Source organism: Emydura macquarii, unplaced genomic scaffold (assembly GCF_026122565.2).
Source record: "Emydura macquarii macquarii isolate MOO-44397 ecotype Brisbane River unplaced genomic scaffold, CSIRO-AGI_Emac_v2 contig_2834, whole genome shotgun sequence".
NCBI lineage: Eukaryota > Metazoa > Chordata > Testudines > Chelidae > Emydura > Emydura macquarii.
In genome coordinates, this window is record NW_027132971.1 from 4,130,375 (window position 1) to 4,146,629 (window position 16,255).

At 38.4% G+C, this 16,255-nt stretch overlaps 1 protein-coding gene across 4 annotated transcripts; it reads left to right on the forward strand.

Annotated features, from left to right (window-relative positions):
• Positions 1–930: 930 nt before the first annotated feature.
• Positions 931–15,901, forward strand: ELMOD2 (ELMO domain containing 2). 4 transcript variants are annotated; one of them, XM_067567964.1, is made up of 9 exons: positions 931–1,081; positions 2,042–2,189; positions 3,406–3,434; positions 6,072–6,169; positions 7,077–7,206; positions 8,959–9,092; positions 9,769–9,837; positions 11,311–11,444; positions 12,022–13,833. In XM_067567964.1, exons 2-9 carry the CDS (start codon positions 2,045–2,047, stop codon positions 12,177–12,179), a joined length of 897 nt encoding a protein of 298 aa, XP_067424065.1. In that variant the 5' UTR covers positions 931–1,081; positions 2,042–2,044; the 3' UTR covers positions 12,180–13,833. The 4 variants fall into 4 exon arrangements, with proteins under 4 accessions (XP_067424065.1, XP_067424064.1, XP_067424063.1 ...); XM_067567965.1 differs by lacking the exon at positions 931–1,081 and adding an exon at positions 1,920–1,929; XM_067567963.1 differs by lacking the exons at positions 931–1,081; positions 12,022–13,833 and adding an exon at positions 14,429–15,901 and having other exon boundaries at positions 1,540–2,189.
• The last annotated feature ends 354 nt before the right edge of the window (positions 15,902–16,255 follow it).

Below are 16,255 nucleotides of genomic sequence, written 5' to 3' on the forward strand. Positions count from 1 at the left end.
GTGTCAGCTATTCTGATTTTCTCTCAGATTCCAGTTTTTTCAGAGATAGGACAGGAGGGAGGGGAGACCCCTCCAATGAATCTCTGTCAAAGACAGCCTGACCCTAGGAACAGCAGTGAGGGTGGCAGGCTGAAAAAAAGATTTCAGGTCCTTTTAGACTTTCTGCTGCTTATTACTTGGACGGGCACGGACACAAAGGTTTCAGTCACGTGCCTGATCACCTGATGATGTCTGGCTTTGCCCATCTCCACGTGCCATACATGGAGGCCAAGCCAACGGCCTACTACCGGCCTGTGGGACACCAGCGGCGGAGTGTGGGAGGGGAAGGAACAAGTGCCCATCGCACTTATTTCGTTATTTAGTTACCTCACACTCAGCCAGGGCTGAGCGGCCTGGCCGGGCTCGGAGCTGCGCCGGGGAAGGAGCCTGGTTCTTGCAGCCCGGCCCAAGCGCTCCGCTCCGCAGCCGGAGAGGGAGGCGGGTGCCCAGCGCTGGCCGGGCACGAATCCCCTTCTCGCCTTGGAAACCCGCCCCGCTAGATAACTAGCTACTGCGGGACCCACTGGGGGCTCCCGCCAGCCTCCCCTCGCCCCTAGCGGGCTGCCTGCCGAGCCGCAGTCGGCCCCGGACCCAGCGCTGGGGGAAGGGGGCTGCCCGCACCTCGCTCCTGCTCGCTGAGCGGCTCACGGGCTGGGCGGCCTGGAGGCTTCATGGAAGCTGTGACCCCCGGGCCGCTGCCCACGCGGGACCCAGAGCCCCTTGGGGTGAGCGTGGAGTGGGGGGCCGGGTCCTTCTCCCGCCTCCCAAAGGTCCCCGCTGGGCCAGAGTTACACGCACCGCCAGGCGGGGCCGGACGCTCCAGCGACACCGAGTCCGACCCACTCCACAGAAATTACGACGGCAGCCGCCGGCCGGTTTAATTGACCCCCCCATCCATCACTTCCGGGTCAGCAGGGGGCAGGTTTCCCGGGGACGCTAGAGCTAGAGTCGGGGTGAGGTCGGCCACTCGCTGCCGGGAGCGCGGCTCAGTCGCTGACGCGTTGCGTGGGGCCGGGCGCTGTGAGCGGTGCCTGTCCCGCTGGTGGGACTGGGCCGGGGGCGCGCGGGGAGCGCTGCTGTTGCCCCTCGCGGGAGGGGACCGGCGGCCAGTCAAGCGGAGTGTCCCGTGTTAGGACCCGTCCTTCGCCTCCTCCCCGCCGAGCGGCTGGGGGCAGGAGCTCGCGCTGGGCCCAACGGCCCCCTCCCCCTTTTCAACGGACATGGAGCGTTGTGACCCCTGCGCCCGGATGAGCGACATGGCCACAGCCTCGCTTTCGATGGGCCGCTCGTCCCCTCCCACTCCGGGCCCCTGCATCTTGCCTGGGGGGGAGGCGGCAGGGCTGCAACTAAGGGGCTTGGGCAGAGCTGGGAGGGGAAGCTGGGACGGTACCTGGCAGCGCTGGGTCCAGCTGTGGGCAGCGCTGGGTCCAGCTGTGGGCAGCGCTGCCAGGCCTCCCTTTTTAAGCATTGGCAGTGACCCTCTTCCTCCAACCACCACTTCTTTCCCAGTCCTGCTCTGGCACAAAGCCTCTCTCATTCTTTACAGCAGGGGCTCCCCAACTTTTTTTTGAGGGCCCCCCTTTGAAAATATTTCAGGCTGTGATGACCCCCTCCGTGCCACGCCCCCCTTCTGCATTGCTGGTGGGGCTGGCGCTGCCTCCAGAGCACCTGCCAGGCAGCCACTGCTCTCGGGCCACCCCGTTCTAAAGGACTTTGGCTGTGAGCCATGGGTGGGGGCTGACAGCTCGTGACCCTCCCATAACAACCTTGTGACCCCTTGAGGGGCCTGACCCCCAGTTTGAGGACCCCTGCTTTACAGTGAAGGTATGCAGCCTTTCATTGCTGGCAGAGGAAAGGAGAGGGAGCAGGATAATCTGAGAACTCTGTGTGGTATGATCTTTAGTAGTTTAGCAAGTGCTAGCAGCCCAGACAGATTGTACAAATGTTTCTGTAGTGACAAATAATGAATGCCCCATGCTCAATTGTCACTTTCTTTGCACAGAAAATGTTTGTGTACTTATGGGGATACCTGTATAATAATTTCTTCCGGTTTTGGCTGAAATGGATCTTGAGACAGCTCACTGGAAAATGTGAATTACAGCGTATATGTGGTGGCTCAAAAGAAGGTTCACAACGGACGTTAAAGATAGGTAATAAAGGATGTAATCTTAAAAAAGAAATTACATTAGAGCTTGCAATTGGACAGCCACTTCCTCTCGCACTTAGGTTTGGCAAGTTAATCCGTGTGATAGCAGTTTGAAGGCATATATGAAACTAATTGTTGGTTCACTTCAGGTCCAAGTGGGCAAATGTCTAAATCATCATTGATATTCCTGTTGGGGGACTCAAGGGGGCAAGGGTTACATGGGACCTAGATACACTGTTTTCATTGCTGGAATGGGTAGCTATAGATCTTCTTGAAGTATTTTGGCAAAGCAGTGTGAGAAAACTGACACTTATCCTTCCTGTGTTGTACCTGTTTTGAAACTTGTTTCCTGTGTTGCTTGCCAGGCCAATGCCTTTCTCATGGACTGTAAATTTACTTTAAAAGCAAAGTGCATCATATTGTACGTAAACTACAAATGCTTTTACTGAAGCTTCAATTACTAAAAATAAAAGGTCCCAAAGATATACTTTCTTTTCCTGATAGCTAAGGGAAATATAGTCAGCTTAAAAAATGAACCAAAAAAGGTGTTAAAAAAATTGACCAGGCAACTCAAGGGAAAGTTTATCATCACAATTTCCTATTTAAAACAAAAAATCTGTTTTCTTTGAAAGATCCCACAAACATGGAAATTAGTTATAAAGGGTAAACACTGAAAATGACTACAAAGTGCTGTCAAATGCAAAATGTAAATCTAAAATAGATACTTTCTCTTATTTGCAAGTCATTTTTGTTGCCATTGTAACAACAGTAAGAAAAATGTACAAACTATGATTTTCTTTTAAAGTTTACTGTTCCTTTATACTCCCATTAGTATTAATGGTTTTAATGTGCTTGGAAAGCTATTCCTAAATACACAATAGATGTTTTCATCAAGAATCCTTTTCTCTTTCAAACTGGCTCCTGGTCTTTCTAGTCTGTTAAACTGAGGTTGAAATGAGTACATTTTAAAACTACAAAACTATTCAGAATGCTATACTCATAAAGATGAATTGAAAACTTCTGCATGATGGAAATCTATCAATATTATCACTTACCTGTTAATTTAAAATTATCCTTGACTAATTGCTTGTGCAACCCTAATAAAACACTGGTTAGACATACTATTTACAAATGCATTGTCAATGATTTAAGAAATCAAAAATTTGAATTCAGTATATAAAACCGTTGTAGTGATATCATTATTTTGTCTTGTATTACAGAGTACTCATTGGGATTATCAAAGAGTAAGGTAGGATTTGATGGAGATTATACACTATACCAGAAAATCAATTTTTAGAGACAAATATATGCTCTTAAAGGAATACTTGCTTTTTAGACTTTGATAGTTTTCAGTGTTTATTGGATATGCATTCATGATAATATGTCCTGGAGTCAAATTTTATCTCACACTGTTTTTCTGTTAAAGTTTTATACAGACTAATGTTCAATATAGTCAGTGTTATTCATAGTTCCACTCTAATTCAGAAATATATGTAAAATTGAATCTATGTGATAGGTCAAAATTAGTCTAATTTCTAATGTAAAAGTTTCATTTTTGTCATGGTAGCAAGGTCTCAGTGATCTGCACATCAAAAATAAAGGTGTTAGGTAGGACATGATAAATGCAACTTGCAGACAAAAATCTTTTCTTGTAGTTTGTAGAAAATGGAAATGTGATACATAATCTTTTCAATGATAGATTTATACCATTTATGCAGTGTTATCATGTAGTAGTGCTGTATAATTGAAGCAAATGAAATATGAATACATACTTGGCTGTTCAGCTGTATATCACAAGTTCATTTTACTTTTGATATTTTTGCATAAGGTAAAGGGATATTGTCAAAGTTTTAGACCCTCAAATGTGCTTACCTTAAACTAAAGGTTTTTCTTTGTGGATATGAAAACGACTGACTTTTCTGTCTAATCACTGCCAAGTGGTACTAAGAGAATTTTTGTGACTGGCACATATACAAATTTTTGGTTATTATGACCAAACACATGAGGATTGGGTCCTATATGAGGTCTTGATTGTGATCTTAGTATCTTAACCCCAGAATGGTTTACACACACGAATTCCATCTCACATTATTGAAATATAGCTATTCACAAATGGAATGAAAGCTATGTTATGAATTCATAGTGTCACTAGGAGATTGGTATAGTATGGCTGTTCCGTAGTATCCAACGATATTATGGGATCTCATGTATTGTTGTGGCTATATAGTGTAATTTGTGAGGCACAGGTGTTGTGAACAGATGTCACATAGGGATGTGTAGGCTCCCACTGAAGACTTGGCATGATGTATGGCATTTTTTTTCCCAATCAGTTTTTTGTGTCTTTCTCAAAGTGATTAATAGATTCCAAAGCCAGAAAGGACTATTGTAATCATTCTAGTCTGATCTCCTGTATAACACAGGCCATAGAACTTTCTCAAAATAATTACTAGAGTATATTTTTTAGAAAAACATCCAGTCTTGATTTTAAAAATTGCCAGTGATAGGGAATCCACTATGATCTTGGGTAAATTGTTCCAGTGGATAGTACTCTCACTGTTAAAAATGTACACCTTATTTCCAGTCTGAATTTGTCTAGCTTCAACTTCCAGCATTTGGATTGTGTTATCTTTCTCTGGAAGACTGAAGAGACCATTATTAAATATTTGTTCCCCATTTAGGTACTTACAGACTGTAATCAAGTCACCCCCAACCTTCTCTTTGCTAAGCTAAATAGATAGAGCTCTTTGAGTCTATCACTATGAGGCATGCTTTCTAATCTTCTAATAATTCTTGCGGCTCTTCTCTGAACCCTCTCCAGTTTATCAAGGACTAATGCACCCAAAGAGCCCATTAGCCCTTTTTGCCAAAGCATTTCACTGGGAACTCATGTTCAGCTGATTATTCACTACAACCCCCCATCTTTTTCAGTGTCACTGCTTCCTAGGATAGAGTTTCCCCATCCTGTAAGTGTAGCCTTCAGGTGTTTACAGCCTTTATTGATAGGTAATGTCCATTCAGGTTGATCCTTGGCTGTCTCTTTGAAGTTATCAACATTTATATGCTGAACCAGTTAAGATTCTGCTTATGGGTGACTTTGACGTATTTACATTCGCCATCCTTCTTGCACTTTCCAAGTTTCAGCTGACCGTAAATGACTTTTTTGGGACTCTATCATAATCCTTTCTGATAACATGACCTGTCCATCTAAGCTGAGCTTTTATAATCATTGCCTGGATGCAGGTTGTTTTTGCTCTTTTAAGGACATTAATGTAGATGTTAATGTTAATTGTTAGGGTGAGGCAGAGGCCTTGGCTATATGTCGTTACTAACAACTAGTATTAATTCATTATTGAATTGGAGGGAAAAATATCACTAAGAATTATGTTACTCCTTAATAGTCCTATTGACTTCAGTAGGACTAAGTAAGTGGAATAAAGTACTATTTAGCATATTTAAGGGTATCGTAATTTATACTATAGTGAATCGCCAATACAGCTTCTCTCAGGATCTAAGTTTTCCTTTGAGGATTCTCATCCAAAAATTATCAGGCTCGATACTAGTTATCTTGAGGACTGACAAGATCACAGACCATGATGCGTGTTTTTTTAATTACTATATTTTTACCACCTGGTTGAAAAAGGAAGAATGAAGCCATACAAATTCTTTTACAGGCAAAACAAGCACACTTAAGGTAAATACATTTTGTGGTAAGGCCTTGACAAGTGTCCCATATTTTTTTCTTTTTTAAAAGATGCAAATGAGCATAAACAGACTGGTAAATAATAGGAACAAAATAAATGAGCATAAACAGACTGGTAAATAATAGGAACAAAATAAATATTACATTTTGTATTCATGAATTATTTGACTTACGTTAACTTCTTAGGTGTTAAGAAATGCTGTACATGTTGGTGAAGCTGAAGTGGAAAAATGTGTCGTAGGCATAATGAAAGAAAAGAAGATTAATATACAGAAGGATACGGGGTATGTTTGCTACTGTTATACAGGTGCTTCTAACTGGACCACATCATTTTACCTATTATAACATTGTATAGGTATAGGACAAGAGATTATAAAAGTAATCACCTAATGTAATACTGTTATTTGGGGAGTACAGCACATAAATCATACTTTGCAATTTACATTTAAGATGTGTGTGCGTGGAGAGTGCATATGATGTGGTATGATAAAAAGGTTTTATTTGCATGTATTTGGGATGACTGCATTACTCACTGGTGACCAAACCACAATGTAATTGTACTGGTCATCTCAATCAAATCTTTACCATATCATCACATATCCTGTATGACCTATATTACCTGTTTTTATTTTAAAGGGCTTATTGAAAAAAAAATAGTTATAGATCAGTGTCCTTGTGTCTCTCCACCCGTAACTGTATAGGACTTGAAGAGGGAAAACTACTAATTTAAAACAACTCTGAAAATGTTCTAAAGAAACTTTTCTGTACATAAAAGTAATTCACAGTTTCAAAGTTTGGGATAGCTTATGACCTTTTAGATCTAGAAGCAAGTGTGGTGTTTAGTGTTGGAAAGCTGTGGCTCTCTCCTTCTCCAGTGATGCAGGGTTCTCATTTCTAGCTGAGCAGCATTGAAGTATTGCCCTTAGATTTGTCACTAGAGCTGGATGAAATATTACCCATTCTGCAGTTTAGCTAGTGTAACATTTTGTGGGTGAGGGAAGTAATAATTTTTTCTCTGGAAGACTAATTTTTTTTTCAGATGGGCAAAGTTTTCAGGAGTTTGGTGAGCCACATAAGTCCTTCAGGAACTGTACTCCTTTTTTCTTGTGACTTAAGCAATAGTGACTGTGACCATCCCATCATCCATCCCCCTCTCCCCCCTAAGATCCTGTGCGGTTTTTTGTTTTTCAGTTTTAAGACAAGCCTGCAAGTATGTTTGCTGCAGATATCTGGTTATAAGAAACTTTATTTGGATGTGGAAAATCTGAGGAAAGTTCCATATGATTCAGATAACGAAGAACATGAAAAGCAACTAATCAAGGTGAAAGTGTCTCTTGAAATTCTGAGTTCTAAACTATCACTGGAATAATTGAATGCTGATAAAGTAACTAGAGAGGTTTAGCTTTCTTTAAATTTGTAACTATCAGGTTGTTTGGTTTGTGTTTATAAACTAGAAAAGCAAAAATAAACCAGCTCTGACAGGTGTCCTTATTAAAAGCCATTTGTCAGAGGCTTATTAAAAGTCTCTAACAGTATGTGGGAGCTTAATTTATCCCCTTACTACTAATTATTTTAATAACAAGTTGGCATTTTAAAGATATTTACTGTTTTCAAGTTATTGTAGAAGTGATTCACTAAAGTTAAACAGTAGCCTAAAGCAAATCTCAGACTAATCTCTCTTTTTTCCAAGGGATTTCTTACAATGAGTTTATTCCATTTGAAATCACAAAGAAAGTAGCACACAAACTTATTTAACCCCTTCCCCCCCGTGTACAAACAGTACTTGATAATTTATAGTGCCTTCCACTCAAGGAATTGAATTAGTCTTACAAATACGAGTGAATTTAGCATTCCAATATCCCTGTATATAAATATTATCCTCAATGTAATGTTGATTCTTCAAAGACTTATACCCATGTACTTCAATTTAAGCACACACGTAGTCTCATTGAACTCTGTGGTACTACTCAAGTGCTTTAAGTTAAGCATTTACACAAGTGTTTGCAGAATTGGGATTTATGTGGATGAGGAGACTCACAACCAGAAAAATTAAGGGCCCAGTGCTCATTTACATCCACTTACGGCCCCTTTGCACTGTCAGAGAGAGTAAAGTGTTCTTTTGTGTAAATGAGTATTAGGCTTTAAGGGAGTTAATTGTCCCCTGACTTAGTTGTAATATTAGTGTATATAGGGCTTAAGTGAGTTACCCAAGGGAAAAGAAAGGAAGTGTGACAAAGCATGGAGAATCCATGTCTCGCAATGTGTAGTCTTGTCTTAATTGCAAGATTATTTTGTCAAGTACACAGAATATCCACAATAAAATAAAAAATTTCAGGAAAAAAAATCCATGCCAATTATCAGATTAATGTAACAAACTTATGGGATGTTAAATGATAGCATGACTGACTTCCACCAGTTGTGAATTGTGTTTTGTAGCAGAGGAATAGTCAGTCTACTTGGAAATACTATTTGATCTTTCTAACCCATTACTTAAATATGTCCACCTTAACATGCACACATTTAGCCCTTTTAACTTTGTTAGTAATGGACACCAACTTTGTGTCATCACAGCCTCCCACTCAATGTCAAATATTACAAGGTTATATCTAGTAAACAAAACTACTGATTATTATTCTGAAGAGTCTCAAAATAGCACATTTAAGGATTATTGCAATAGTTTCTACAGTACATAGGAGTTAGCATGTTATTTACTTAGCATTCCATAGATTTCTCAATTTACTACACTTGTAGTCTGACCTTTGGTAAGAATTTTTGAAAAATGATTTAGACAGTGTAAGACAAGCCTTTACTATTTTATGTCTGTATTATGATTTTCCCTGAGTGGGAACTTTCACATTTAAAAATGTTCAAGTGAACCATGTTTTCATGATTGTTTTGAGTGAACTATCATAAGTGTGAGTCTATTAAAAAAAAAAAAAAAAAAGTAGCATGCAGACAGAACCGTTCATCAAGAAACAGGAATCTGAGGTACATCAATAAGTGTTCTGAATAATGTGACTGGGAAAAACATTGGCAGTTCTGTTGTTTGTAACATGGAAGTGTATTTGTGTAGCTTTGGAATTTGCTGATGCCTCATGAAAATCTGAAGGCTAGAATCACCAAGCAGTGGTGTGACATTGGTTTCCAAGGTGATGATCCCAAAACAGACTTCAGAGGAATGGGCATGCTGGGATTAGTTAATCTGGTGTAAGTGAAAATAAATACTTTTCTTCTCTAAAAGTTTTCGATATCTATGAATTCTTATTTAGTATTATTCCTAATTCCCTCTGCATTGAGTACCTGAGTAGAAGCAAATAGAAATATATTGGCTACTGTGCTACATTACTGAATAATGAAAAATGATCCCCTTTCTAAATGAGTAAACTGTTCTTCAACAGTGAGCTGTATTTCCAGTGTAGCATTGTTGTAAACCACTATTAGATTAGATGCCAGTTTTAGTTACAAATTGTAATAGAGATGAGAAGAGAAGCAGAAAGGATTTTAAGAATAAAACATATTCTGCCCACGTATGATAGGCCTGCTATGCTACCGTTGAGAAAGTAATTTACCAAAACCTTTTCAAAATAAAGTTTACTAAGTTACAAGTACTAATGATGTAGAACTGAAGATATGAAAACTAATCAATACAACCTACTTGAACTGGGAAATCCTGAGGTCTCTGGAAGGCTCCTATCCTGATCTTTATCATGCCATTCCTTGTTACATATCACTTCTTCCATTTATTTTTATTTTATTGGGTTTCATTCTGCACTCTTTCTTCAATACATTTCAATGTATTGCTCCATCGAAAATGTTAGATTAATTAAACAAACAACCTAAGGAAACTGTAATTCATACATTGTTTCCGTTTGCTCCTTTTCAGGTATTTTAGTAAACATTACACCAGTGAAGCTCGCCAGATCCTCTCTCGTTCAAATCATCCAAAATTGGGGTAAGCCATTTGTATGGGCCTAAGATCTCACAAAGATCTTATAGTTGTAGATTGCCATGTCTGTACTGGAGCATCTTCTGAAGTTTAAGAGGAAAACATTTATGACACTTTCTATAAGAAATTGACAAAGGCAATTAATTTCTAAAATGTAAGTTAGTCCTTTTGGAGATGTGGTCACAGCATCTGAGTTGAAAACTGTGCATATAGCTCTGTATTTGTTCCAACAAGTCTATTTAGTGCTCTTAGCAATCTCTAGTCTTCAGTTAGTTTCATTCTAGGAAAACACTTCAGACCTGTTAGCTATACTGTTTTTTGAGGGGAGGAAAGGGGAGTGAATTAAACTCAGAAGAGAATAGTAATTACCTTTTATTCTATTTAACAACACCAACTTAATATATATGTATTCATGGACATTGCCAAGTGCAGTATATAAACCTCCATAGATTAAGTGCCTATCCAGTGGCCTGGACAAATATTTAAAACAAATCAAAGATAATAAACACACATCTCACGGGTTAGAAGACACTGTTCCTTTTCATCCACCCAGTCCCATATTCACTCTGGTTTATCTCAATAATTAATACAGTAAGTATGGGAAGGCTTCATCTTGTGACTTGTCATGAATGTTGCCCTATCTATTTAAGTTGTGAGCAATCATCCTAAAAAATTAATGAAGACTTCTGCAATCAAACATATACATGTATCCTTTAACATATTGTAAATTATGTTGCTTTTGTTACTGCTGAACTTACTCTAATTTTTGATCAGTGGACTTTCTAAGCAAAAAGAGTCCGATACATAACAGGAGCAGACCTGGAATTCTCTGTCTGGTATATTTTCTGTATTTGGAATTCCACCTCCATGTAAGTGGGGGCTGTGGAAAAAGGATATAATGGACAAAGCCCCAAAATGCACTTACATTTACTCGGTGACTCAAATTGTGTGTGTAACCATACCTGATGTACTCTATAACAAGCCTTGAAAATTGTATTACATATGAAAATACACAAGATCTACTTGAGCTTCAGCTGGCCAGCTCTGTTTTTGGTAGCTGTGATGTTAGTGTTACAGTAGATTTGGAAAGAGGGTAGTAACTTTACCAGATTTAGAATTTGTTTAAAGGTTAGCTTTTACTTTTTTATATGCTGATTTAAACTTCCTATCCTGTTGCCTCTGCATGGTTAATAGGGACATTCACCACATTGCTGTTGATGACATTTTAGATTTCCTACACAGCCCATCTTTTAACATCTCCTTCGTCTTAGATGTACAAGGCACTTGAGACAAAAATGCTCTATATACATGAGACAGACTGTTTAATTCCTAGAATGACCCAAAATATAGAATAGGAATAATTTGGCAGATAATAATTTGTCTCTATGCAAATTAGCCCTGGAAAATAGAACAAACTGTAAAAATCAACAGAAGAATGGATTTCATTAGTGTCTAATAGAAATGTTTTTGGTTTTGCAGATATTCCTATGCAATAGTTGGGATAAATCTGACAGAAATGGCTTATAGTTTACTAAAGAGTGGTGCTTTAAAGCCTCATCTCTACAACTTGGTCCCTGGAGTGCCACAAATGGAACACTTCCATCAGTTTTATTGTGAGTATCTGTAACTCTTCCCTCCTATAGGATATCAATGGCAGGACCACTGTCTGGTACCTTCATTACCAAAAGTGCAGGCCTCTACCACCTGAGATAAAGGAGTAACTCCATTAATTGTTAGCAGTAGTATACTATTATCCCTGGACCAGCTATTAGAAGAGCACCTTGTACTCAGCCAGTTTGTTAAATGTTGAAAATATTTAGTGCTGTGATGCGTCTAACATGGTTATGGATTTATTTTCAAGCATAGTTTAAAGGAAAAACAAACATTTACCTCCATTGCTCTTCCAAAGCAAGAATTATGACCTGGATACCTATCTGACTGTTTCTTCATTGGATAAATTTGGGTGGCTAGATACATACAAGCAGGGCTCGATTTAATAAATAAGTATTTTCTAAGGCATGCATTCTTGCTAGTTACTCCCACACTATCCAAAAGAATTGCTATTGAATAAAGGGAGGCATTCCCATCTTCCTCTAGGCTGAGTGGAGTCTCTCTGATGGATCCTCCCAGCTCAAAGTAGAAAAGAATGGATCACAGGTCTTGAAGAACTTTATTTTGTTTTCTTCACAGGTTATCTGATTTATGAATTTGACAAATTTTGGTTTGAAGAAAAACCAGAAAGTATTATGCACTTCAACCACTATAGAGAGAAATTCCATGAAAAAGTTAAAGGACTTCTTCTGGACTATAACCTAGTACTAACCTTACAGAATATAAAGAAACAGTAGCCTTATCTGCAATCTATCCTGTTCTGCTCATAAAATGGAATTATGCATTCTCACACTCACTTCACCAAAAAATTTGTTTAATGATGGAACTTTTTATACATATATTTTTGAAAAAAATTCAAATTCAGTTATGAAAGCTTGGACAATCAACCTCTGTTTACAGCTCTTATATGCTATTCTCCAAAGGAAAGCTTTTTTTAAAATATCCTGCACTGGATCTTTTGCCCTCACAATTTTCTTACACCTCTTGGTGCAGGAACATGAAACAGGTGTTTATGCTGCATTATGTTATCTAGTAGTAGGTTCCTTTTTTTCCATTAACTATTGATTAGTTGTCTTTCACAGTGGAAATTGCTTTGGTTTCAGATTTGTTTCTCAAGTCATGTCACCTTGTTGGTTTTCTGCATGTAGATTGTGGTTCATAAAAAGGTTAAACTTCTTTGTCTAAAGAGGTCCATGAAGATGTAATAGTTACTTATGACTTGGAAGAAGAGACTTCATTTAGTCTTATTTACACATAAGAACAAACATTGCAAACGGCATCTGGTTGAAATGATCCTCCCTCCAGGGAACTTCACTCAAAAAAAAAAATAATAATGAAATAGCATAAGGCCAGAGCCACACAGTAAATAAGCCTCTTTTAACAAGAAGATCTTCCATGTCACATGCTGCCAGAGATGTTTTCAGCTCTCAGTCCATCCCTTTTTTTTGGGCTACAGTTTTTCAGGCTATCCACTTGATTTTGTATCATTTATTGGCCCATTCTTTTTCCTTTATCAACCAATATGTTTTCTCAATGGGAAGTGTTATCTAGGAGAATTATTTACCTCTTTTTGTAGTTTGTTCATTATTTCCCACAAAAAAACTTGGTTGCAGCTGCAATCCATGATTTGTGAAGGTAATTGGAACTCTTCATCACTTCATACACACTTACTCTTATACCAAGGAACTATCTTGCATGTAGGGATGCAACTTTAATAGCATAACAGCATGTTTCCAATTTTGGTATTCATAGACAATCCAGGCACTAGGAGTTGGTACCTATAACAATTTGTGATTACTAAGCATTGTTTAAAATGTTAAACAGGCTTGGTATGAACTAAAGCCTAGTATTTAAATAAAGTGCCTTCTGTTTAATTAAATCACTGTTTAATTTGATCCTCCATTTAACTTGTATCTTTCATATGCTTGAATATCACATAGTGGGTGCTACCATGATACAAATACTAAACAAAAAACATCTTCATTGGTTATGAAAAATTATTCTGAAAAAAGGCTAAAATTCTGAATGGGAGGAGGAAAGAAACAAAGGAAAGCCCTTGTGACTGAAAAAAGATAATTGGAAGATAGATATTCAGACACTATAGTATATAAGTATTATTGTATAGGCTGTGATTTCTACCACTCCATCCCCTAGCTCCTCTTAGACAACATGAACAACATGATTAGTAAAGAGCTTGACCAAAGTAGAGAGCACTTATATATACAAAAGGTTTTATTGTTTTGTTCTAAAATTTGTTACATATAAGTGAGGTCTTGAACATCATTTGAACTTCATCTGCCACAAGGTGGAGGGGTATAAAAATTTAATCTTCACATTTACATTTGTTCATTATTGTTATATTTGAAGTGGTGCAGTTAGTGGAAGGAGTTTGGTTGAAAAAGAACTGTTGCAATATGTACAATATATCCTTCCCATGCATACAGCACAGTAACTCTCAAATTGCCAAAATCTGTTTTTAAATAGGGTAATTTTTGTCCTGCTGCACTGTGTGCATGCCTGTCTGGAGGCACGCAAGTACTATAGTGATGATGACTATACAGATACCTAGTTAGCAGAATTAAACTTTTCTTCACTGGATTTCTTCAAAAAAGGCAAATAAGTTTTGCTGGTTTTAAATTTACTTAATATAATGGAAAAGTGTAACTGCTAGTGATAAAAAATATAGAAATAGAGTCCTAACAAATGGGAATAAAGCATGATTTCATGAAAGACTTATTCCATGTTTTTCACCACAATATACATACAAGTGAAAAAATAGGACTTCCAATTGGATGATTAGAAACTAGATCAGTTTAATTCCTTGCTTTTGAAAACCTGCCTCATCACCAAATAAACGGTACATTTGAGATGGTGTAAGATTTCTAAAAGCATCCTTACCTTATTTTTACAAGATTGCTTGTAATTACCCTTGTAGTAACTGTTTAAGAAGTGCTAACACTGTATCCTGTACTTGAAAATTTACCAGACCCCTGTTTAAGTGGACATTTAAATCTACTACAAAAGCTAGATACAAAATATCAGAGGCAGGGAAGCACCACCAGCAAGAAGCCTAGTTCTTCTGCCACTTCCAGCTGCTGGGAATTTCATAATGGTGATGATCAACATGGTAGCTGAGCACCTATACTCAAAGCCATACGATTCCTGTTCTGGTTTGGGCCATTATCTTTTGTGTTAGTTTACTATGGCCATTAAATGTCTTGTAAGTTTGTAAGTTCCCATAAAATGTGTTTAGGTTCAAGGGCAGATCTTAGCCCCCTGCCCACCTCCTGGTTGCTAAGGAATGAGGTCTCCACCACTCTACCTGCCCCCCAGCTTCCATATGGTTTCCTCCAGCCTAAATAACTCCATTGCTTACCTTGTTGCTGCTGCTGCTCATAGCTTTCCTCAGGAACAGTAGCATAAAATTGGTATGATTTTTAATTTCACCGAGGACAACAGCATGGTGAACAGAATCAGTGAAACTGGCTGTGTTATTGTTAATTTCACTGTGCTGCAATTTGGCAAAGATACAAGCAGCAGCAATAGCAGAGGTACTGGAGCCAACTGGCAGACCTAGTAATCCAGTTTTGTCATCTTTAAATTTGGATTATTTTTGCAACTGTAAAGGCTAGAAATATAGAAAAGACAACCTATAATTCCACAGAAATTGGTATGTTAGGCTCCTTTACTCACCAGAAAGAGCTTCCTGCTTGCCATTGGCAAGAGGATTTTTCAAACCCTATCCTATGCAATTTCAGATTTCATATAGCATAAAAGAAATCTGAGTAAGGCATTTTGGGATAGAGTCTAGACTGAGTTCAGTCAAAGGTCTGTCTTTACTTTTTATAATCAAAACCATGAGCTGAGAATTCTGACAATATGCAAATTAAAAATAAAGCAACCATCATTAGACATGGAAAAGCTATGTAGTCAAATGTGTGGTCATGTTAGTTCACATGTAATAATTGTTTAAACTGACTGTATTTTATGTTTTTCTATTTCATGTATTGTTTCCTGAATAGTTTAAAAACTAGAATTTGTATGTAGTTTTGTACAATTAAGTACATATTTTGCTTGTAGCAGGGTAATTATATGTATTGGTAACTAGGTAGGATAGTGTGTAAAAAAACAAGGCAAAAATTATGTTTAGAGGTGGGTATTTGCTAAAGGCAAGATATCTTGCCATGTCTAATTAACCAGATTTTATATTAACTATTGCATTCATACTACGAAATGACAATCCTAATGTAATAGACAATAGAGACTGGAATTGTGCAATGATCTTTTTGTAACTGGATATAGTCAGTTTGCATAGTATTGTGAATTCTTGGTTACAAAGCATCTTGCACATGAAAGTCCTGGTTTAAGTCCCTTTTGCTTTTATAATGTTTATTTAAACCTCAGGTTTTAAAATATGTATTTGACAATTCTTGAAAATATAATAAAATAAGTTTTCCAACTTGTTTCTCCCTTTAAAAATATTCACATTTAAAGGGACACTGTCAAGTAAAATCTGGCCACAAAGTAATATTATGCAATAAGCCAATTTTTTTCAAATGAAATTTTAAGACCAACACTAGTGCTTGTATTTTTAAATTTTCCATGGAACCTGTTTAACAAATTTTCCACTACCTTTTTAAAAACATGAGGTTACCCTCCATGAGAAAATTAAACTGAAGTTAACTAGAAACTCGTCAACCAAGAAAGACAGAGGCGTACCGTGGGTCTGTGGGAGACTCCAGCGCCCGGGGGCCAACACTTATATTTACACCCGCTTTTGTCGGCCCGGCAGCAGTGCCGTGCGGGTGGGGGG

Coding starts and splice junctions, on each gene's coding strand:
- ELMOD2 (XM_067567962.1), top strand. CDS start 2,003: ATGAATGCCCCATGCTCAATTGTCACTTTCTTTGCACAGAAAATGTTT. Junction 3,435..6,071: donor TGGGATTATCAAAGAGTAAG/GTAGGATTTGAT, acceptor TTAACTTCTTAG/GTGTTAAGAAATGCTGTACA. Junction 6,170..7,076: donor AATATACAGAAGGATACGGG/GTATGTTTGCTA, acceptor TTTGTTTTTCAG/TTTTAAGACAAGCCTGCAAG.